Source organism: Lynx rufus, unplaced genomic scaffold (genome assembly GCF_022079265.1).
Source record: "Lynx rufus isolate CCGP_SWC_20201006 ecotype Redwood Valley unplaced genomic scaffold, mLynRuf1.p SCAF_2, whole genome shotgun sequence".
Lineage (NCBI taxonomy): Eukaryota > Metazoa > Chordata > Mammalia > Carnivora > Felidae > Lynx > Lynx rufus.
The window spans coordinates 3,386,804-3,410,887 of NW_025814834.1; the positions used below are offsets into that span (position 1 = coordinate 3,386,804).

General features: G+C 59.5%; 1 protein-coding gene across 1 annotated transcript in view; it reads right to left on the reverse strand.

Moving 5' to 3' along the window:
- Window positions 1-3,540: 3,540 nt before the first annotated feature.
- MLPH (melanophilin) overlaps window positions 3,541-24,084 on the reverse strand; it is a 39,005-nt gene continuing 18,461 nt past the window's right edge. The window contains exons 4-14 of the mRNA XM_047085805.1: window positions 21,928-22,031; window positions 20,640-20,756; window positions 19,301-19,502; window positions 17,088-17,230; window positions 12,844-13,029; window positions 12,415-12,570; window positions 10,886-10,978; window positions 10,270-10,347; window positions 8,659-8,716; window positions 6,506-6,606; window positions 3,541-3,567 (exon numbers count right to left, since the gene is read on the reverse strand). Coding sequence (XP_046941761.1) covers window positions 3,541-3,567; window positions 6,506-6,606; window positions 8,659-8,716; window positions 10,270-10,347; window positions 10,886-10,978; window positions 12,415-12,570; window positions 12,844-13,029; window positions 17,088-17,230; window positions 19,301-19,502; window positions 20,640-20,756; window positions 21,928-22,031 — 1,265 coding nt within the window. The remainder of the gene's footprint in view (window positions 3,568-6,505; window positions 6,607-8,658; window positions 8,717-10,269; window positions 10,348-10,885; window positions 10,979-12,414; window positions 12,571-12,843; window positions 13,030-17,087; window positions 17,231-19,300; window positions 19,503-20,639; window positions 20,757-21,927; window positions 22,032-24,084) is intronic.

Consider the following 24,084-nt stretch of genomic DNA (forward strand, 5'->3'; position numbering starts at 1 on the left):
GCCATTGTTCCTGAAGCTTTTCTACCACGTCTGGGCAGGCTGGGCCGTGGCCACTCGATGCACTCAATGCACCGTCTACCCCCTCCCAGTCCCCCTTCCCTGAACTGGTGGGACAGGAGGTTTACTTGCACAGAGTGGGTCCTCTGGCCTTGAGTGGGGCAGTGAGTGCCAAGTGTCCTGCTGCTGGGTGACATGAGAACAGTCAAAGGGGGGGGATTCTATGAGGATGGGGGCACAGAGGACAAGGGGGAGTGTGTGGCAAAGCCAGTGGACGGGACGGGGAGGATGCCTGTTGTCCATGCTCCTGGTCGCTCTCGGAAGTGAAGCGTGTGCCTGAGCCCAGGGCTCCCTGGGAGGCTGGGAGGAGGCCGTTCACAGGAGCGTGTGCCGTGACCTTCTGCTTTCCCCGTGCTCTCTCTTAGGGTCTGGCCGGGGGAGGGGGGTGTTCCACTGATCTCTGTCAGCGTGATTATAATTTAGCTACAGTGGGCTGAATGGTGGCTCCCCAGACTCCTATCCTAACTCCTAGAACCTGTGGATGTGACCCTATTTGGAAAACGGGTCCTTGCACATGTATTTAGGATAAAGATCTCCAGATGAGATTACCCTGGATAATCGAGCTGGGTCCTAAATCCAAGGGCAAGCGTCCTCATGAGAGAAGGGCAGAGGGAGACTTGGGAGACCCAGAAGGCCTCGTGAGTCCTTCCCGTGAAGGGTCAGATGGTATACACTCAACTCTGTTTCTGCAGCACAAAAGCGACACAGACAATAAGGTGGCAGGTGGACGTGGCCAGGTTTGTGGACCGAGGCCTAGAGGCTGGGCAGGCGACCTGAGGAAGGAGGAGCTTTGGAGAAAAGAGGCGGGGCCGGCTTGCCTTGGACAGGGGTCCCCCAAACCCCCAAACCGACAGGCCTGGCGGATCCCAGGCTGGGGCTTGTTTGGAAGGCACGGGGATCCCTGTAGTGAGGTTCACGGCCACCCTTCTGACTCTCGGGCTGCCCCCACGCACGGCACGTGGAGTGGCTGGGGCTCTCTGGGGACGCGAGTTCGTTCACAAGTCACAACGAAGGTCTCGGTAGAGTAACAGAGCACTGGCCACGGAGGCGAGAGCAGAGACAGCACGGATACGACAGGACACAGCTGTAGACTAAGCACACGGATTTGTCACGAGACGAGGGACAAGATCCAGGCGTCGTGGAAAAGAACCGAGTGGCAGTCTTTGGCATAAAGGTATATTCCCAACAGCCAGGTTCTCCCGACAGAATGTGGGGGTGAAGGAGAAGGCAGCCCCAAGCCCTGGAGTGAGCTGCTGGAAGGCTGGGGTGGGCATTACTGGGCACAGCAAGGGGCTGGGGGCGGTGAGGCCAAGTTCGGCCGGAAGGGGGACTCTGAGAAGCTGGAGGAGGGGGTGGCTGGTCTCCGGTGTGGAATTGGCTGCACTTCCAGCCCACAGGTGCGCAGAGCCGTGGGGCTTGATGGGGGCTGGAGAGGAGCTTTGGAGGGGTGGAGGGACCGGTGCTGGGGGCTGGGAGGACGCCCGCCAGGGCAGCACAGGTCGCCGGGCCTCTGTGGTGCCGCTGAGTGAATGAGTGAATGAGTACGTGCTCTCGCTCTGATGGCGCTCGAGTCGGCAGTGGAGGAACGAACGTGGCTAATAAAGCCCTCCGGTAGGAACAAGTAGTACCTGGGACCCTTTGTCCCTATTACACGAACGCTCGGGGACACAAGGCCGGCAGACCGTCTCTTCTCTAACTCCTAGGAACTCACGTTGACTTTGATTTACTTTGTGGATAAGGAGAGGTGTACCCCCCCCCCCAAATTGATCTCCTTTCATTTGTAGGAAGCTTTTAATCGTTTTTAGCACTGGATTAGGAGCTACGTATTTGCACCAGCTTCCATCCAGAGAAGGGGCCTCACGTCTGTCTTTTCTACAGACCCCAGCATAACCTGAAGCCCAGTCGTTCAAATTGATTTCTGAAACCCGCGGGAGGGCCTGGGGACGGCGTGAGCTCTGCGGCCGCCGCCTTTGGGCTCAGTGGAAACACAGAGCTGGCGGTCCAGGGTCCGCACGGCAGTGGGTGGGGGTGGGACTCTGACCCCCGTCAGGTCAGAAGACAGGCTCGCCTGCTCCCCTCTGTTCTCCACCTGCCTTTCGTTCCCTTCCGTCCCCGAGCAGTTTAAGAGAGAAAAGTTCAAGCTGGCCCAAAGTCACTTTAGAAAGCATCACGTGGTAGCCTCTAGCTCCCAGGGCAGGCTGCCTCACACACAGGGCTCAGTGTCCCCTTCTGCAAAATGGGCTTAAAAGCGGGGCGCCTGGGTGGCCCGGTCGGTTAAGTGTCCAACTCTGGATGTCAGCTCAGGTCACGATCGCACAGTTGGTGGGATCGAGCTCCACGTGGGGCCTTGCGATAACAGCGCGGAGCCTGCTTGGGATTCTCTCTCACTCTCTCTCTCTCTCTGCCCCTCCCCAACTCATGTTCTCTCTCTTTCTCACAAAATAAATAAACCTAAAGAAATGGGCTTAAATTTAACCCAAGGAGTAAAGAGTCTCTGGGACGCATGTAATGATGCTCAGTTGGGGGGGGTGCCATTACCATTACTATGTTCCAAGGCAGCCCCGAGGGTCCCAGTGGGCTCCCCTTAAAGCTGGATAAGCCACACAGATGCCCAGAAGTAACCCCGAATCCCAGGCTGTCCTGGTGGAGGAGCACTCGGAGCTCACCTACGAGACTGACGACAGGTGGGCAGCAGGCATCACTAAGCGGTCCTGCTCCCCTGTCCCACTGGATGCCACTGCAGGAGTGGCAGTGCCGGCTGGAACCCGCCGTCCTGCCTGTCTAGAGCCCCAGCGTCCACCTCTCCAGCAGGTCCTCTGTACCTGCACTTGGACATCGATCAGATGCTCACCAGCTACCACGTGCTTGCTCTGCCCTTGACCCCAGTGGAATTTCTCCTGGTGTGTGAGCCACAGATGAACTTGCAGAATAGGTGTGAGGGGCGGGGGGCGGGGATCAATCCCTCTCTGTCAGCTGGCCATGAGTTCAGTCACTTGCCTTGATGCCCAATTTCCTTGTCTGACTGCACACGCGCGCACACACACGCACACACACACACACCTGCTCGTGCTCCGGTACGGTGTGGGGCACACACATAGCAAGTGCTACACGGAGCCAGCCCTTTACTGTCCCAGCCAGCAGGGAAAGGGCTGAAAGATGACACTGAGAACATTCTACTCTGTGTCCTTCAAAAAGTTGAACACGGTCCTAAAGGAAAGAGTGTCAGCTTAGATGTTTCTCACGGATCAGAGCCGGCCGGCAGGGGTGGTGTCGGAGGGCGTCAGGGAACGTGGGCGAATAGCTGAAGGTCTGGCGACGGCAGTCCCCTCGCAGGTGGGGTTCCATTATGGACGCTGTTCCGTCGCGTCTCTCCACTGGACTGAGTGCAGCACAAAGTGCACGGCAGGCGGAGGAACGTGACGGCTGAGGTGGAGGGAAAGCGGGGGCCCTGGGGTCGCTCCGTCCTCTTCTGACAACCCCCCTTCAGGGCCGCTGGGTCATCACGGGTTTCTGTGAAGCACAAATACGTGTAGGCGTGGCTGTGCACAGCTGGGTGTACACACAGACATGTTCGCACAGGCATGCACACACATGCACACACACGAGAGTGCACACAGGCATACAAGCGTGGGCACACGTGCACAGACATATGAGCACGTACACACGCACAGATGCATGAGCGTGCGCAGATGTGCAGAGGAGTGCACTCATGCAGACACACGAGGGTACACACACACAATACACATGAGCATGCACACAGATACAGACGTATGATCATGCACAGATACAAGCGTGCACACACGAGCATGCACACACGTAGACACATGAACATGCACACACACGCGCGGCACACATGCACAGACACACTAGTGTGCACACACAGGCACATGAGCACACACAGACATATGAGCACGCACAGACACACGAGCGTGCATACGAGCACACACATACACAGACACACAAGCACGCACATATGCACACACAGGAGCATGCACACAAGACACATGAGCGTGTACACACGCACAGACATGCTGGCATGCACACAAGACACACAAGCACGCACACGCACAGACACATCAACGCGCACACAAGACCCATGAGCGTGTGCACATGCACAGGCATGCCAGTGTGCATACACACAGACACATGAGTGTGCACCTAAGACACACGAGCGTGCACACAAGCACAGACATACAAGTGTGCACACACAGGCATATGAGCACACACGTGCACAGACACACAAGCGTGCACACGCGAGCATGCACACACATAGACACATGAACATGCACACACACGCGCGGCACACATGCAGACACACTAGTGTGCACACACACAGGCACACGAGCACACACACATGCACAGACATGTGAGCACGCACAGACACACGAGCGTGCACACATATGAGCACACACATGCACACACAAATGCACACACATGAGCGTGCACACAAGACACACGAGCGTGTACACACGCACAGACATGCCGGCGTGCACACAAGACACACAAGCACGCACACGCAGACACATCAGTGTGCACACAAGACATACGAGCGTGTGCACACGCACAGACACACGAGTGCGCACATAAGACACATGAGCGTGCACACACAGAGTGTACACAAGACACACGAACATGTAGTCAATCCCCTTGGGGGTTTTTACACAACTTGTCTACCTCTGTTTCCCCAGCTCTGAAGCTGGGTCAGTGGCACTGGCCTCTCATCAAAGGGGGTGAGTGGACGGAAAGTATCTGAAAACTTAAGGCTCGGAAATACAGGGAGGTGTATTCTAATTTGAAAGCATTTAGGTTTTCAATCCCTGTTGGCAAGTTTCTTATTAATGGTTATCAGCCCTCCGTCGGGGACGGCCATGCTCCAGCCACAGTCCTGATGCCTCCTTCTGGTGAAGGTGGGGCCCACGGGGCGCCTCCGTTCTTTGTCATTGTCCCTACACACGGCCCCGTCCCCCCGTTGGTGCGGCTTAAAGACAGCCATATCACCCCCATCCCCGTCTGCCAGCACGAGGCTCACACAGTTAGGGACAGCCTTATCCCTGTATTGGGGTATCGCTATCACAAGAGGCTTTGAAATTCTTTTTAAAAGCCAGAGTCCATGGAGAGAATAAGTCACCGGTGGGAGGTGGGGGTGCAGAGCCATCTGGGCCTTGACTGTGACCACTGGCACCCACTCATCACGTCCATCCCCAGGACGTGGGCATGGCCTTGAGGTCCCAAGAGATCAGCTTTTCTGAGCTGTGACAGTGCCATGTTTGCGATGTGCCGCTGGGGTCGCCTTGACCTCTCTCCCACAGACCTGGGGACAGCCTGACCCCAGCATCTGTACATGCGGTTTGCTGAATGACCTTTACAGCACTGGTAAGCCGGTGGGGCTATGAGGACAGTGTTCTCACTGTCTCCTGGGCACTCTGTTCCCCCAAGTGTCCTGTTTCGTGGAGGATCCCCTCCCCCTCCCCCGAATGTCCTGTCTTGTGGATGGTCCCCTCCCCCGAGTGTCCTGTCTCGTGGATGGTCCCCTCCCCCTCCCCCGAGTGTCCTGTCTTGTGGAGGGTCCCCTCGCCCGAGTGTCCTGTCTCAAGGATGGTCCCCTCCCCTGAGTGTCCTGTCTTGTGGAGGGTCCCCTCCCCCGAGTGTCTTGTCTCGTGGATGGTCCTCTCCCCCTCCCCCAAGTGTCCTGTCTCATGGATGGTCCCCTCGCCCGAGTGTCCTGTCTCGTGGATGGTCCCCTTGCCCGAGTGTCCTGTCTCATGGATGGTCCCCTCCCCCGAGTGTCCTGTCTCGTGGAAGGTCCCCTCCCCCTCCCCTGGGTGTCCTGTCTCGTGGAGGGTCCCCTCCCCCTACCCCGAGTGTCCTGTCTCATGGATGGTCCCCTCCCCTGAGTGTCCTGTCTCGTGGAGGGTCCCCTCCCCCGAGGGTCCTGTCTCGTGGAAGGTCCCCTCCCCCTCCCCTGGGTGTCCTGTCTCGTGGAAGGTCCCCTCCCCCTACCCCGAGTGTCCTGTCTCATGGATGGTCCCCTCCCCTGAGTGTCCTGTCTCATGGAGGGTCCCCTCCCCCGAGGGTCCTGTCTCGTGGAGGGTCCCCTCCCCCTCCCCCGAGTGTCCTGTCTCGTGGACGGTCCCCTTCCCTGACTATCCTCACTGTCTTGTGGATGGTTCCCTCCTCTGAGTGTCCTCACTGTCTCATGGACGGTCCCCTCCCCTGAGTGTCCTTTCTCCATGGATGGTCCCCTTCCCCGAGCTGAGACCCATCCCTGGGTAGGCAGAGACCCTTATCATCGGTGTATTCTGGTACCTTTAAGAAACCGTGTTCAACTTTCCTTTAAATTTTTGCTGGTTTTACTGCACTTGTCAGTTTATCCCTGTTTTCTTTGCTCCGCAGTCTTAACGTCAATCTGTAAATCTGACAGGCCTCAGGAAGCAAGGTCAAAGCTTACTGCAAAGCTGTGGTTGGCCACTCCCTTCCTGCTGTTGGGGTTTCTCTGCGTCAGGGATCCGCGGTACGCTGACTGCCGGTCAAAGGAGTCGCCAGCCTTATCTTTGGGGGAAACAGAGGCACGTCAGCAGGTGTGCAACAATTCAGTCCAATTCTTTCTCCCTTGCCTTGGAGCGAGCACTAAAGCCCCACCTCACCAGGGCTCCAGAGACTGCCACTGCCTCTCCTTTAGTTCCGTGATGTGACACGGGCTGCGGGGGTCTCAGGACCCCGCCCCTCAGAGCGAGGCATTTGGGGTCACACCCTAGTGAACTGTTTGCGTGCGTGGCCACAGCGAGCAGAGCCCGGGGGTGGGCAGGCAGCCCCCCTTCCTCGCTGGCAGGTGTGGCGTGGGCCCCGCCTGGCACACTGCACCTGTTCCCCAGGGGTGTGGGGGGCACGTCCCCTCTTCCCAGCCCCGAGTTCCGGGACATCGAGGCGGCAGCTTGAGATCAGCCCCGGGGGAGGTGTTCACACCAGGGAAATCGGCAGACGCTGCAAAGGGTTCTGGGTGGTGGCTTGTTCGTTGGCAGGGGGCTGGCGAACCCGTCCACGGTTCCGTGCTGGGCAGAGGGCGTGTGGCCTGGCTTTGCCACACGTCCCTGCTCTGGGACCAAACTCCACCGAGGGAGTTGCTAAGCCAGCAATCCCAACTCCGGGGCGGTGAGAACACACGTGGCCCTTCCCATCTGTCACTGCAGGCGTGGGGACCTGCGGCCCGCGCGGGGGTGGCCCTCTGGCAGAGGGCGAGAAGCCCCCCGCCGGGGCTGGCCGCGGTGGCAGGCGAGTAGCCTCAGCTTCAGGGGGCCCGGCGGCGAGGTGCCCTGGGCTGGGACTGGTGAGAGGCCTCTGACCGACAAGGGGCTCATCGCTTGTCCCCCTGCTGGAAACGTGGGCCTCCACTTGGGTTGTAGCCTTGAGACCTGCTGGGAGCGCCCCCAGCGTCAGCGCACCCGGGAACCTCCCGCCGGCCCCGTGGCAGGTGGTGTCTCTGGCAAAGTCCATCACGTGGCCGGTGGCTCTGAGTCGGGGATTCGCCTCAAAGAACCTCGGGACCCACCGTGTCTCTGGACTGACCTGCCTGTGTCTGGGGAGCTCTGGGGCGGAAGGAGGGGGCCGGCACGGAGGTGAGCTGGGTGCAAACACGGACGCTCAAAGTCGTGCCCGAGGAGGTGGAGGAGAACGTCCCGGGAGGAGGCACTGCGCTTGGCCTGGAAGGGCTTCGGAAGGTGGAGGCGGGTGGGAAAGGAAGAGAGCGCCCCAGGCAGAAAGCCCGGCCCAGGCAAAGGCACGGAGGCGTGTGTTTGCACGGGGAGCTCCGAACCCCACGTGTGGCTATGAGGTGTGTGTTGTCCAGTGTGGAGGAAAGCGCTCCCAGGGCTCCCGTGTGGGACAGGCAGTGAGGTCTGGAAGCCCGTGCTAAGTAATCCCACCCATTCTGTGGGCAGGTGGGAGCCAACGATTGTTCCGGAGCAGAGCAGGAACGGAAAAAGAGCCTGGGCTGGGACCATGGCTATGACAGGGCTGTAATGATGGAGTGGTGAGGACAGAGCTCAGATGCAGGGATAACAGGGGACGCCACGGTGGCGAAGGGACTCAAATGGCAGTGGAGGGACTGGACCCTGACAGGGGGAGGGGGCCGCTTTCTTCTGGTGACCCGCGCTCAGGCTGCAAGGGGAGCAACGGACGAGTATACGATTCCCCGAGAGCCCGGCCACGTGCTGTGGATGGGGCAGCCAGGCTTTCCATCCTGTTCCATCTGGAACAAAGTTGATGTCCTAGTCACCATGGAGACATCAAGGGCGGCTAAGGTATGTTCTGTGCTTTGCATAAGGAGGTGGGGGGGTTGAGCACAGCATTAGAGCAATTCACAGGGCAACACGCCCCCCCCCACCTCTGCATGCTCAACCAGCAAATTCCAGTTATCCAGAACACCAACCCACTGGAGTGCTCCCCGACGGTGGCCGGAGTGGCCCCGGGAGTGTCCCAGGCACAGGGACATGGGATGCCGTGTCCCCCGGATTACACAGAAATGCAGAACTCCCACTGGCCACTTTCACGGCCCTGAGCTCACCTCCCAGGCCCACGGGGACCGGGGAAGCCACTAACCCTTACCTTGACTTTTTGGGGGATTACTGAACTTCCTTCTCAGAAGGTACGGTGCAGTCATCACCTGGAAGAAAGAAGACGTCTCTGGGCTTCGCGAAATTGCTGTAATTCTCAGCCGCACTGGGAGCCAAATTTGGACTTTTTATCATTCTTCCAGATTCTAGAGAATCGGGTCAGCCGTCTCCTGTTCTCAGGCAGCATCTGAACTTTCGTCGTATTAATATACATGGTGTCAGTACACAAAGCACCAAACTCCAGAGTATAAAAGAGAGGTTTATGCTTGTCAACTGTGGGCGGACAGTAGGGAGGGCACACGTCTCAGCCACGCAGACCTGGCTTCACATCCAGGCACCACCCCCACCCCCGTGGTGTGGACGACTTGCGTGTCCTCTCTGGACTCATCTGGAAACCGGGCCAGCGGCCCCTTCTCGGGGACCCTGGAAGATGAACTGTTCCTCACGGCTGGGGGCCCCCACACCTTCCCTTCCGTCCCACCTTCCTGTTGACTGCCTCTCTGCCCGGGGATCGTCCACTCCCCATTTTGCCCCCTTCGGGCACGAGCAGTTGGCCTGGCTCCCCTGGAAATATTCCTAGAATCTGGCACCCTGGGATTCTGCCTGGCTCCTTCCGTGGGCTGCCCCCGGAGACCCACTGCAGAGGCCTTCGGGGCCGGGCTTCCCTGGGCAGATCGGGAAGGATCCAAGAAGAGGGAGGGAGGTCAGGGCCGGGAGGCCTGGGCTGAGACCCCCTCTGTCACCTACGGTCTGTGTGATCTCAGTCATAGATGTCAACCTCCCTGAGCTTCTGTTTGCTCATTGCTATGACAGGGTGAACACCAGTGTCTACTCACCAGCTTTGTAAACGTCACTTGGAAGGAGGGGAAAAACGCTGTTCCCAACTGTGAAAAGCTACCCGGTGTCACCGTTACGATAAACAGAAGCGACTGGATGTTCCCTACGGCTCCTAGCGGGCGGCAGGCAGGGCTGGGAGCAGGTACCATACTTTCTGGGGCACTGAGGGTGGCACCCGCACCCCTACACCCAGGAGATCTGGCTCCCTCCCAGGCCGTCCCCTCCCCTGCATGCTGCAGCTGTTAATGGTGCCATCGTTGCCCACGGTCCTGGTCCCTGGGCCACTGCACACACACACACACACACACACACACACACACACACACACACGGGCTTCTGCTGCTCCCGCCGCTGAGTCGGCACCTGCCTCCCCTAGACGCGGGCCCGTCCCCAGGCCGCTGGAACCCGCCGGCCTGCGTGGGGCCTGGGAGAAGAGCCCAGAATGGATGTCGTCCATGACGGACGGGCCCTGCACAGGAGACTGTGCTGCGTTACTCCGAGCTGAGGACCCCTTGCATGGGGTCTGTCACCGTGGGAGGTTTGCTTTGTGTTTCCCTCTCTGTCCCACCTTCCCGCGCCCCAGCTGGGTGTTCCTGGGTTTCCCCAACAAACACGTCAACGCTCACCCTTTCTCAGCATGCGCCTCTGAGGAAGCCACCCTGAGGGACTGGCCGAGAAAGCAAGCTCTGTGTGGCTCAGCCCCACCACTCCCTGGAACCTTCTGGAAAAAGCTGTGCCGACCTCTTACTCTTGGAACGACACATACCTTGACCTCATCCGAAGGCTCTGCGTTTGGATCCTTAGGGGTCTGGCCCAATCTCCCAACGAGTCGGGGAAGAAATATCTGTGGAGGACGAGGGAGAGGCCTGTACCTGATTACTGCTTATCTGACCCCTGTCACAGGAGGGCTGGAGGCCGGAGGGACCGAAGGACAGGATGCCTGTTCTCTGTAAACACTCGGCCCATCAGCAAACCACCCCCCCCACCCCCACACACCCCCCTGCACCACCCCTGCACCCTGCCAAAGTAAAACACAGAGTGGCTGGTTAGCGTTGAATTTCAGACAAACGACGAATGTTTGTTTATAAGAATGTTTCAAATATTGCACGGGATGTACTTACACTAGAAAATGATGTGTCCTTTATCTGAAGTTCAGGTGCACTGGGCGTCCTGTATCTTCCCTGCAGTGGGACCTAGGGCCCTCCCCGGACCATCCTCCGCTGGCCTGCCAGGTGTCCCCACTGCTGGGACCCGCCTGGAAACCCCAGCTGGGATCTGGGGAGGAGGCCATTGGCCCCAGACCTGCCCTGCCGTCCCCAGCCGTCTGCTCCCGTCACAGCCAGCTGGGCACAGACCTGCGGACTCTGGCCCCCCGCACTCACCGGGAGGTTGGACCTCCGCTGGGGCTTTCCCGAGGGTCTCACCGAGAGCCCGGCAGCCTGCAAGGCGGCAATCTTGGACTTGATGTTAGAAACCTGGGGGACAAAGGACAGGCACATTATTCTGATGTGCCAACCCAATGTCCCAGCCCGGGTAGAGCAGCTGCTGATTCACTGATTTTGTTGTCTCCCCTCAAGAGGCGCTTCCTGGGGTCCCGTTGTCATTCATCTTGCAGGGCCATCGGGAGGGGGCTGGTGTTCCTTGTAGGTCACTCCAGGCAGGAGCAGGGGGGCTCTGGACCTTTCCTGGCACATCAGGGAGCTTGGCTCCCACAGGGATGGAAGAAGCAGCAGTGATCAGGGACCGTGTCACCGCAGCCCTACGGGACGGGGCTACATTTTACGGGCAAAGGCTTGGCTGGCGTCGGGCAGAGTCTGCCTTCCTGGCATCATTTCAAATCACCCCCCGACCCCAGCTCTCACACCAGCCAGAAGAAACTTCTGGAAACAGAAACAAGGCCCCATTGCCCCTGTTCTGATCCCTCCAACAGCTCTCTGGAATCTGCTCTCCTCTCAGACCTGCCTCCCACCCCCGCCCCCTCGCTCCCTCTGCCCCAGGCTCAGGGTTTCACTGCTGATTCCTGAACATGCCAAGTCCGACAGCACCCCAGGACCTTTGCACGTATGCGCTGCCTTCTTCTTCTAACATCCCTTCCTGAGCAGCCCACCTGACCGCTCTGCCCGGGCTACCGTCACTTCCTGCCTGCACGGCTCTCTTCGTGAACTGAGTTCCTCCATCACTGGCCTGTCCTCTGTCCCCACCTGCTACAGGCGTAAGCTCCATGAAGACAGAGGCCCCATCTAAGAATGTTACAGCTGTGTCTTTTGTGTTCTACACAACGCCCGCCACATTCAGGAGTTTGAAAACTGTTTGCCGGGCAAGAAGGAATAAAAGAATACAGTCGTTGGGCTGACCTGGCCCCCTAATGTGCACAGCTCTGGGGACACGCCCCATCCTCCTGGGCCTGGAGAGCACTTGCTGATGAGCAGAAGTGCTGGCTCCTCTTGTAGCCTGAGGGGGAGACCCTCTCTTCCCTGCCGGCCCCCAGGGGGAGGGCAGAGCGGAGCCCGGTCACCTTGCCGTCTCTGGGAGGCCCCGGCTCTGCCCTTTGACCTTTGTACGCTACGGACACAACCCTCACCCAACTCAAGCCCTGGCCCCATGCTCAGGCTCACAGGATGACCCTCGGGTGACAGTCTGGTCCTGAGCCCCATGGCTGTCCTGAGCCTGCTTCTAGAGAAGCCCCTCCTCCTGGGAAGCCCCTCCTCCAGCATCTTTCTAAAGGTGGAAAACCCTGCCTGCCTCTCTCCAAGGCAAACGGGATGGCGGCCAGGGTAGTGCCCTGGGTGATTCCCACAGAAACCCCCGAGCTCCTCTTCTGGAGCTCGGGTGGATGTCCTCGGCTGCCAGACCTTCAGGGCCCATCACTATCCCTCCTGGGGAGCCGCCCGCCCCTGGGGCTAGTGGCTACCTCACTCTCCACCTGCTGAACCTCGGAGGCCGTCACGGCCACTCTGTCTTCCAGCTCCAGCAGCTCCTGGTCCGTGGTTCTGCCGGGCTGCATGAGTTCCTGAGGACCCCGGGGGCTTGTTTCCTGTCTGGACGTTTGGCCCGCAGCCACGAGCACCTAGGAGAGGGGAGCACAGAACATGACCACCAGCGGGAGAGACCGCAGGGCTCTCCCCAAGACGGGCCCAGGCTTACGACACTCTTTTCCCCTGAACTCAGAGCTGATTGGCCAGCGGGGGCTGGGTCCCCCGTGCAGCTCTTGCTGGGGCCCAGTGCCCACCGGGGTGGGGGGGTGGCTTCCTGCCTGGGGTGGGCCAGTGGCTTGGTTACAAACCCTTGACTCCTGACTCCACCTCTGCCCACGTCTTGCCAAGCCCTCGGGTGGCCTCACCTCTGGGGCTGCCCCGGGGAGGTCCTCGATGGAGGTTTTCCCGTTCAGTCCTGCCTCTTCCTCCTTGCTCCCCTCCTCCTCGGACGAGGCCCCCTGGTCACTGATGTGGCTGGTCATCTCCTCCAGCTTCCTCTTTAGGGTCTCTTCTTCTCTGTCGGCGTCTGTGGGCTGGTGGCCGGTGAGATGCTGAAATGCACAAGTGGATCTGTGTTCAGTTGGTCCCCTGTGTGCACCGTGCTCAGAGGCAGGGCTCTGGGAGAGGTCTCCGTCCACGCTCCAGAAGACCCTGTCCGCAGTGCCCGTGCTGGGGGGCCAGTCCCGGCCCTCAGGAAGCAGGCTGTCAGGGTAGGAGGGCACTCCCAGCGATCCTGCCACCACCCACGCCAAAGACCCACGATGTGTGAACTAGACATTGAGCTTTCCTTCGTGGACATTTTCACCACGGGAGGACGCTTCTTCCCTCTAGCCCCAAATCAGGTCCCCAAGCCGAGGGGGTGGCCGGGGGACACAGTCCGGTCTCACCAGGCACCCATCACGGCACAAATTCCTGAGCAGCGGAAGGCCAGCTAAGGCCGCCATCCGTGACGTGAGCTGGGAAGGGTAGGCACGAAGCCCATTTTGACACAGAAAGTTCTGGAACACCAAGAGAAAGCTGGGAGCGGTCCCAGCAGAGAGGGTAAGGGGGTGAGCACAGCAGGGGAGGTGACAAATTCAGCAAGACCAGGAAGCTGCATCTGAAGGGCGTCTGACACGGCCCCGCCGCTCCCCATCCGCACAGGAAGGCGCCAATGAATTACGCCAGGTTGCTTGACCCGAAAGTCGTCAGCTGGCCAGAGCCGGGGTCACTGCGGGCCAGGAGGGACCACTAACACCTGAAACAACTAAAAACACAACTTCCTCGTCCCCTGAGTCCCCAGAGTCTCTTAGCTCCCAGACCAGGACCTGAGAAAATCAATCCTTCGGTTTTCCTCCAAGCCCAGCCTCCGCGTCCTTCCGGCCATTATCTCCTCCGTGGCTCACCTGGTTTTAAAAGGGACATTTAAGAGGCACTTGTGGAGTGGGAAGGTGCTTTTGCTTTGTGGGGCAGGTCATTAGTTTGGTGTCCACGGCAGTGCCGCGGGCTCCAAGCAGCCAAAGCTGCCCGGAAGAGAGCGGGAAGCTGAGCGACACAAGGCAAGGGTCTCGGTTAGGATTCGGCCCTCAGTCTGAGTGGCGGCTGGTGACGGAGCCCCCCTCTGGTGGCACTGGGTGGCCGGAGGCGCGATGGACACGGGGAGGCGGGGGCAGTGTTCACAGACAGCTCGTCTCCCCGAGAGCAGCGTGCGTGGGACACGTCCTGCCACCACACGCCCCAAGAAGAGTCCCGACGCCATCATGGTCTAACGTCACCTCCAGAGTGGCAAAGAGAGAAAAGCATCCAAGACGAGTTGGAAAGTTCTCATCTGGGGCTGGGGGGCGGCAGGGAGCCACGGAGAGGCCGGGAGGCCGCGGCCGGGATCTGAGGGCCCAGGGCTGCTCTGAGCAGGGCCCTGGCAGCATCCGGGCTCCCAAGGCAGGAGGAGGTAGGAGGCATCCAGGACAGCGTGGACCCCATAACTGTAACACCACTCTGGTCTCCCATCTGGTGTGGACGGCCGCCGGCCCCTTCCCGGAACCCCTGTGGGACGCCCGCTTCTCAGGTACTCGTGAGGGACCCCCACGAGGCTGGTGTGGCCTCGTCCTTTCTGCCCAAAGCAGCAGCTGCTTGGCCGGCGGCCTCCGCCCCTGTGTGAGCTCCAGCTGTCGGCCTTACCACGTTTCGTGGACACATACGGACATAAAGCTCGGCACGGACGCCTGGTGCTTTCAACTCGGAGGCAACAAAACCGAAATTCGCAATTTATAAACACAACGCAGACACAGGCCGTGGATTAAAATGGAACCACCACAATTTGGCACCCGTGAGGCTTCTGCGGGGAAACCGAGTCAGATTCTGCAGCCTGTGCCCAGCATCAGGGGCCTCGAGGCTGGGTTTGGGGAGTGGGGGCTCGCACCCCACCACGGGGAGGCGTGGGGGTGCATGCCGGGGCTGTGGTTTCCCGGCTTTCCGGATCTCAGCCCCACGGAAGCACCCTTCACACCCATGCTGGCCTTCTCTTGGCGTGAGCAATTCTTTACAGAAGGCCTTCCCTGAATATCCCTCATCCAGAAAGTCTTGACCTTGAATACAGGACAGAGACAGGCACCAGAGCACAACAGGACATGCCGATGAACCCCAGGACGCATCATGCTCGAGGACTCTGGGCACCCCAGGGCGTGTCTGTGAGTCTGGGTTCAGGAACAATGCTCTGGGGGCAGGCAGGCGCGGGGGGTCCTGCAGCGGCTCTCACACGGTCCCCTGAAAGAGTCTGTCCCAGGCTTTTACCCACAGGCCGGGCCCCCTGCCCTTTGCACCAGCTCTGTGAGCAGCCGGTCGCCTTTACGTGAAGATTCAGGGGAAGGGAGATGTCGCTCAAAGTGGAGTCAGTGGAAATAAGTGAAGACAGGAAATTCCAGAGGTGAGCTAGAGGAACGAAATGGGGGATAATTCAAGGATTCAAGGAGGCACAAAGGCCGGCCGGCCCTGGGAGGGCTAGAGACCGGCGCGTGTGTGTTCCTGCAAGTTCCCACGGTCGTTAAATTAAAAACTGACTGAAAGGAGGCAATTCTAGTCTGTATCCCACTGTCTTCTGATCCGGCTCCTCTGCCCGCTGTGGTCCTGCCACACGGGACGGCCCCTGCCCTGGCCTCACTCCCCCCTCCACCACCATCCCCCCCCCCCCGGCCCTCCCGGGGCCAAGCCTTGGTCTGGTCAAAGGTCACTCCCTTGAGCCAGTGTTTTCCTTGCTATTCCGGAGGGAAGCTGGCCGGAGGCATCCCTGACCCCTCAAACCTCCCTGGGGGAGGGTCCCAGGAGGAGCTCCGTGCCATGCATCATGGTGCACGGGAGGCTGAACCAGCACTCATCCTGGCTCCTGCAAGTGTGCCTGCGACGGGCCTGGGCTGAGCTACAGTTCAGAGTTCTCCATCCCGAGTGGGGGCCCTTCTCCTACTCAACCTGCCTCTGGGCTCCTCAGTTACAAAACGGCCCGGCCTCACGATTTCACCCGTAGCAGTCGAGACCTTATCAGGATCATTGATGAGTCTTTATCAACCTAGCGGTCACGACGGCCTCATATAAAGCATTGTTGCCTTTCCCCCCAGTTAAGTGTCCCTGCTCAAACCGAAATCAGTGGTCTGTAAGCGGGATCATGGTTTGAATTCCGCGAAGGAAACCTGGGTACTCACAGGAATCTTGTGACCGATTTTATAAATCAGGGCTTGCAGCGTGAGTGAGTCGCACTCATTCAACAGGCGCCAAGTGTTGTAAGTTACATTTTCTTAAAAGCTGCATAAAGTCTGCTAAAGGCATAAATCGACGGATTATTTCCTCCTCTTATAAATGACATAATACTTAATAGGGTGCATAGTAAACATTTTCATCACAAGGAATCAAGTACTGGGACACCTGGGTGGCTCAGCTGGTTAAGTGTCTGACTTCAGCTCAGGTCATGATCTCGCGGTCCGTGAGTTTGAGCCCCGTGTCGGGCTCTGTGCTGACAGCTCGGAGCCTGGAGCCTGCTTCCGATTCTGTGTCTCCCTCTCTCTCTGCCCCTACCCCACTCATTCTCTCTCTCTCTCTCTCTAAAAAATAAACACACATTGGGGTGCCTGGGTGGCTCAGTCAGTTAAGCGTCCGACTTCGGCTCAGGCCATGATCTCGTGGTCCGTGAGTTCGAGCCCCGCGTCGGGCTCTGTGCTGACAGCTCAGAGCCTGGAGCCTGCTTCCGATTCTGTGTCTCCCTCTCTCTCTGCCCCTACCCCACTCATTCTCTCTCTCTCTCTCTCTAAAAAATAAACACACATTGGGGTGCCTGGGTGGCTCAGTCAGTTAAGCGTCCGACTTCGGCTCAGGCCATGATCTCGTGGTCCGTGAGTTCGAGCCCCGCGTCGGGCTCTGTGCTGACAGCTCGGAGCCTGGAGCCTGCTTCCGATTCTGTGTCTCCCTCCCTCTCTGCCCCTCCTCCACTCATGCTCTGTTTCTGTCTCTCTCAAAAACAAATAAACGTTAAAAAAAATTAAAATGAAATATCAGAAGCTTTGATTCCTCTGCCGTGACTTGGTGTGAAGGTAAAAAGCCTCCATCCACAGCGACGGCAAGAACGGATCCGTCCCAGCTGCCTTACCTGGCTCTCAGCCGGGGCGCAGTCCCTCCACGTGAGGCTCTGGGAGGCCACACCGTCAGCCCCGGTGTCCTCGTCATCGGAGGTGCCTTCGTCAGCCGGGTACCGGGAGGAGAGCCGCTCACTACTGCTGATGACGCCTGGACCTTTGGAGTGACAGTGGGTTCGAATTATTTGTGGTGAAAAGCCGAAAGCTGGTGGACACGTTTTTCCCAATAAGAGGTCAAAGAAACCGAAGACGTGACCGCCGCCCCCTGAGGTCAGGGAGCGGAGTGCCTGAAATCAAAGTAAGAGTGGGGCTCGTCGCGCGTCCTCTCGCAAGGAGCTTCAGGCCCCTCGCAGTGACGCCGGGAGAGGAGGAAGCCAGGTCCGCAAAGCAGCAGGCGGGGGATGATTACAGCACACCCCTGTCCACGTGCCTGGAGGGTGGCACACGTGGGTCCTGGGGAGTTTCCCCGAGCGGAGGAGGCATCAGAAGTCTTTCCACATTGGGCACTCCGGGCCGTTTCTCCTGCTAGACTCTTGGAGGGCAGGGATCACCTGGGTGTCCGGCCGTGCTTGTCCTGGGCTCCAGCCGTGGGGGGAAGCTCGCCGTCCCCACCGCCTCACCCACGGCCCCAGGCAGCCTGGACGGCACCACACGCGGCCACGCGAGGTGCGTTCAGGGTTGACCAGCCCGGAGGCACGGCGGGAGCGGCTCTGCAGGGCCCCACGGGTGCCGTGAGCTCTTCCGAGAACCCGAGTGAGCCTGGGGAGAGGGTCCCCGAGCTCCAGCGAGACTCCAGTGCAGGGAACACGCGGGTTTTAGCCTGGGACACCGTGTGCTGAGGACACAGTGAGGCCGCGCCTGGACTCCGCCCACAGTGAGATTTCCAGCCGGTGTGTTGGTGACGATTTGCTGTGTGGTAACACTTAGTGGACACGACCGTCTCTTTTCCGCCTACAACCGTGCCGCGCGTTGGGCACGCGCCCCTCTTGGCCACGAGGAAACGGAGTCACGATGGCTAAGCGGGTTGATCAGGTGGCAGCACATCTCACCTCAGGTGATGCACCTGCAGGCCGTGATGTGCTCCCAACGCAACGCGGCCGATCAAACTCCGGTACGTCCCGTGAGCTGCTCCCCGGTTAAGGGACGGGGTGCAAATTGTGTGTTAGCACCAGTCAAATAGAGCAACTATTGGTCAGGAACGCCGGGGCTTGAGCTCAGCGCGGACGGTCTCCCTCGGCCTCTCCTTCCCCGCCCGCTGCCCTGCGTGCTCGGGGAGGCCAGGGATCACGGGGCAGGGGAAGGGACACCACGTCTGTGCAAGTCCCCATCCTACGACCTGTTCAATGTAGATACATTTATTCACTGATTAGAGGGAACAATGCCTCCCAAATGCCTCCCGCATCCTAATCGGCCTGCAGACCATGAGATTATGTCCCTGTAATATAATGAGAAGGGAAAACGGAAAAAGGACCTATTTCCTGGCAGACGGTGTGTTAACCACATTTCCCCGGCAGCTGGCCCCACGCCGCGGCCACGTGGGGGCTCATTAGCAGGAAGGCCGCGCGGCCACCGTGATCTCATTTGCTGCGACATCAGTAGGGGGTCTCAACTCCTGAACCCACACGCCCACAGGGCACAGGAAAAGACGGCGATTCAGGATTTCATTACGAAGCGAACTGTCTGACAACGAAATTACACTGAGCAAATCCAGGTTCTGGGCATGTACAGACCTCCTGAGTCACAGCTGGGAGCCAACGGTGGGCCAGGGGAAGCAGTGCCCCAGTGGAGCCTGTGCCACCGTCCCCGAGTGTACCAACCATCCCCAAGTGGACTCTTGGTCCCCAAGTGTGCCATCGGTCTCCAGGTTTGGAGCTGCCCTGTTCTTTGGTCAGGATTGTTGGTCCAGGTGACCAGTGATCCTAATCATTTCAGGGAAACGTGCGTGTCCCTACCCCAAGCCAGGTCCATATCCTCCCTAAAAGGCGTCAGGGTTAGAGCTGTGTGGCCAGTTGAGGCGTTAATGCTGGGTATTCTGAGCGTTACGAGAGAAGCACCCAGCCCGGAGGAGGCCGGTGTTGATGGCGTTAGCCGGGACTGGCCGTGCTGGACAACCACGGGGAAGGAAGGAGTTGCTACAAACCGGCCAGTGTGTCTGCAGGAATCAGGACCTCGAGGCAGGTCTTTACCTTCCCCTCCCCCACCTGCACACCCCGGCCAGGGCACCTACCGGGTGTGACAGCCAACCCCAGGGCTGTTGTGCAGGACTGTCTGGGGAAGCGGGGCTCAGTGAGGGTGTCCTGTCTGGCAGCTGAGAGGCTGTTTGTCTGCTCTTCTGGATGAGAGTGGCGTCCAGGGGCACCGGCATCAGCCTCTTCCAGGACCACGGCCTCCTGGGAGGTGTCCTTGGCACGGGGTTCACCTGTGAGGGCCTGAGCACACAGGACCCCCCGGTTGCGGGACGTTTCACCAGGAGGGGGCTGCTCCTCGGCATGGGGGTCTTTCCAGTCCCGGTCTTGGGGGTGTCCACACATCATCCGACTGACCGCACGCTAGACAGCCATCTGCTATGCCCCCTTCCAACTCAGTTCCCTTCGATTTCAGAAATTCTGCCAAAGCCATTTATTGCCCACTCTGTATCATGTGTCCATGGAAGGTTGGGGCTCCCGATGCCCTGACCCCTCATCACACAAGGGAACTGAAACCCATTTGACAGCCTCGGGGGCTCTGACCCTCCTAGAGATGGAACCCTTGAGAATACGGATGGGGAAGTTATCTTTTTTGGGGGCGGGTGCATTTTTCTAACTGCGTGCACCTTAATACTCCTAGAAGGCCAGGGGGGCAAGAGTGAGTGCGGGCAGGGCTCCCGGGTGGCCCCTTGGCTGCAACCCCAACACTCTCCCTTCCTCTCCCTTCCTCAGGCGGCAGAGGGTTCTCTCTGCTGTGCCGTCACCCCAAGGGAACCAAGGTGCTGAGGACTTCGGGAAGCCACGTGCCCAGCCCCTTTCCAGCTGGAGGGGGGCAGGAAGGAAGCAGTCCTCAGGCCCTGGAGGCCACGGGAGACGGAGACGGCAGCGGCTGGTCCTGTGGCCGGAGCAGGACCTGGGGCCCAGAGACCTCCGGGGTGCCGGCTCCCTGCCCTGCTGTCCTCTCCCCCAAAGCAGTCTGCAGATCAGCTGGGGCAGGTGCGTCCCTGCCCCAGCTCTGGCCTGGTACCTCCAGATGGATGTCCAGGCACACGTCAGGCCCGGACTCCAGGGCAGAAGCCGTTCTCCTGGCCCTCCCAAGTCACGGGGTTTCTGCCTTACTTCTGGGACAAGCAGCCTGCCCGAATTCCCTCGGCCCCTTCGTCTGTCCAGCCTTCGTTCCCATCCTGCACTCCGCTTGCCCAAGCTGCCAGCCCCGTCTCTGCAGAGACCCTGGGCCCCCTCCCCAACTCTCCCCTGGCCTGTTGTGCCCTGATACTGGCTATGGTCATCGGACTCCTTCCCAGAGTGCCCTCCCCCACCTACCCCCCCGGGGCCCCGAGTGGCCGGGAAGGACGGGGGCAGAAATGAGAGCCCACTGACCTGCAGGCTGTCTGTGGCCATCGGGACCGGGGACAGATATGGGGGGTGACCGCAGGACTGAGTCGAGCCATCAGAGTCTGCCTCAAAGTCCAAGCCGTGAATGGAGAGGCGCTTTTTCTGAGCAGGTGTAGACACGGGCAAGAAGGGGGGAGTCAGGGTCAGCCTGACAGAGAGGACGGGGGCCCCCTCAGCCCTGGGGTGGGAGCCTCCATGGGCATATGTCCACCTCCCGCACTAGAAACAGACCCAAAGGAGCTCCAAGGCCACGCCAAGGGGCCCAGAGCGCCTTTCCCCGATCCCGCGAGACCTGCTTCCTCAGCATCTCCTAGAGGAGCAGGAGAGGTATCCGGCTACTCAGAAGTGCCGAGGACACAGGCCCCGGAGCACCGCGGCCCTAGGGTGTGGGGCGGGCAGGCAGTCTGCTTGAGGGCCGACAGGTGCCTCTCTCCCTTGGGAGGTGTCGGGGCGGGGGGGGGGGGGGGAGGAGGCTCAGACAAATGAGGGGCACCTGCTGTGGGGGTGCAGAGGCGGGGAGAGTTCCATGCTGTTCAGATGAAGGGCATACATCTACTGAAATCCTCCCTCACAATGATCTTGATCCTTTAAAGGTACTGTATAGGGAATATTCCAGACACTGGCTGGTGCTCTTTAAGCTCAGGACGAGGCAGGAACACAGTGTTCTCACTGTAGACTGGCCAGACGTGTCCAGTGTCATATCTCAAAGACCCTGGCCTCCTCCCCGTGGCTCCATCACTGTCCCCCTGCCCCAGCCTGCTCCCCTTCCGTCATCCCACCCAGATGCTTCTCTATCACCAAAACTAACTGAAAAATAAGTTGCTGTTCTCAAGACAGAAACAAACACCAACAAAGGCAAGGCTCGTGGTTGGCTTTTAAACAGAAGCAGAAGTGTTCACAGAGGGGAGTCTAAAGGGGCCTTGCTTCCCTCAAAGATGCAAAGGCCGCCTTGGGAGACACCAGCGCGCCCTCTGGGACCCCTGCCTGCCCTGACAACCTGACACGCGGGCCCCCGGGGCCCTGACCCGTGGGCCAAGCAGGCTTCACGGCAGCCTCTGCCTACCCCGCAGCCTGCCCCCGGGGTTTCTGATGGTGACACCACATGGTGAAAGCACGCTCTCATTTGCTGCTCAGTGTCTCACGGACCGTCTGGGCATGGCAGAGGGGGCAGGCTCTCCGTGCTCCTGCTGGAGTGGAGAGCACTGAGATTTTTAGGAAATCTGAGCCCAAGGCTCCAGGTGGGGGAGGGGCGGGGTGACTGGGGAAGACTTACTTTGCTCCCAAGGGGTTGGGCCTGGGCCACTGTGTCCAGTTCTCCATCCTCTTCTGTCTGCTCACTGTCTCCACTTCCCTCTCCAGGGCTTGGCTCAGGCCCACCTGCAGTGGATACCGGCATGAGTCCACCCAGGGAGGGGAAGATGGGGGCAAACCATCCATCCACCCACCCACCCGCCCATCCATCCATCCACCCACCTGCCCATCCATCCACCCACCCACCTGCCCATCCATCCACCCACCCACCTGCCCATCCATCCACCCATCCCACCCGCCCATCTACCACCCCCCCACCCATCCATCCATCCACCCACCCACCCACCCACCTACCCATCTGTCCACCCACCCACCCTCCTACCCATCCACCTGCCCACCTGCCCATCTAGCAGCCATCCACACACCCATCCATCTACCTACCCACTCATTCACCCATTCTCCATTCATCCATCCATCCACCCATCCCACCTGCCCATCTACCACCCCCCCACCCATCCATCCATCCACCCACCCACCCACCTACCCATCTGTCCACCCACCCACCCTCCTACCCATCCACCTGCCCACCTGCCCATCTAGCAGCCACCCACACACCCATCCATCTACCTACCCACTCATTCATCCATTCTCCATTCATCCATCCATTTTCCATTCATCCATCCATCCACCCATCCATCCACCCACCCACTGTGACACTTCCAGACAAGGCCATCTGCTGGCCTTACAAAGACCTAGCCAAGCATCAGTTAGAACTGGTCTGAATCTCAGCAGAAAGCTATCATTCTGCATCAATTTTGTTGAGGGTCACCCCTACACACCCATTCATCGGTTCCCTCTTGGGCAATCGGAATCACTGATGTTTGTGGTGGGTGAAGGAGGACTCTAGCTACGTCATGTTTTCTCAGATGGACTGCTTCACCCACAATCAGTCCATCTGCTTGTCTGCAGGCGTCAGACACAATTGGGACGGAGGTGAGCCTCAGCCCCGGGGCTCCCACCCCTCCTTTCTCGGCCCCCCAGACCCCCTGTTTCACCTGAGCACCCAGGTGGCCCCCTGTCAAGACCTCTTCCCCCTCTTCTCCTGCTCACCCTGGCCTGGCCTGCCCCTCTAGGCCGCCAGAGAGGGATCCAGGAAATGGGCCCTGGGGTGGATCACCCGCCGTCTCTCAGGGGCCACAAGGGCCGGCACTGGGTGCTTAGGCCTGTGGGACCTGGCCCAGCACGTGCTGCCCTGCACGCCCCCACCCCGTATCCCGGCCCTCAGCCCCTGGGCCTTTGGGTGCGGGGAGGTCTCAAGTGCAAGCAAGCAGTGAATTGCACATATCTGCGAGCGCCCTGCAAGCCCTTCTCTGCCCCCCTCAGAACTCAGAACCGCGCAGTCGGCAGACTGGGTAATTATTTTCGATTCTCTCGGCAGTGGCAGTCTTGAGGGAATGCACCCCAAACTGCCAGACAGAAGACGGGGGGATGAACGCTATCTGCACTACAGGAATGTAGAAGTGCTTCCTGGAGGCCTGTGTGTGTGTGTGTGTGTGTGTGTGTGTGACATCCCCCCCCCCCCCCCGCCGGACTGAATATGAACAGGATCTCTGTGCCCCTGTTTGTTACCAACTCCTTCCATCCCTCTCTCCACCTGGGACAAGGGTTTGAGCGACTTTAACCCATCTCCAGAGATCGAGTCATTCTTAATAAAACCCAAGGAAGAGATTTCTCGACCGCTCTCGATAGCGGGGTGGAAACAAAAGTAAAGCCATGTGAGCACGAAGGACTTACTGTGGAGGTCAGGTGAGTCACGTGCCCTGTCAGGCAAACCTACAGCCAAAGAAAAGGCTCTGAGAAACACAGACACCCTCCGGAGACTGTGTGCTGAAGGATGGGGTTTCCTGTCATTTCCTTCCTGGCCCTGGGACCGTCTCCCGCAGCATCTGCCCATCCTGATGTGGGGGACTTGGGAAAACACCCCCATTGCTCTGCGGAGCAGAGCACCCCCCCCAGTGGCTGAAACACCCCCATTGCTCTGTGGATTCCCTGGGAGAAGACCCCCCAGTGGCCCCCACCAGCTCACCAGTCATTAACTTCAATCGTTTCTATTTTTTTTCAGTTTGACCGCTTAAAAAAACCCACAAAGACACAGCCTTCCTTCCCTGCACCCTCTCTG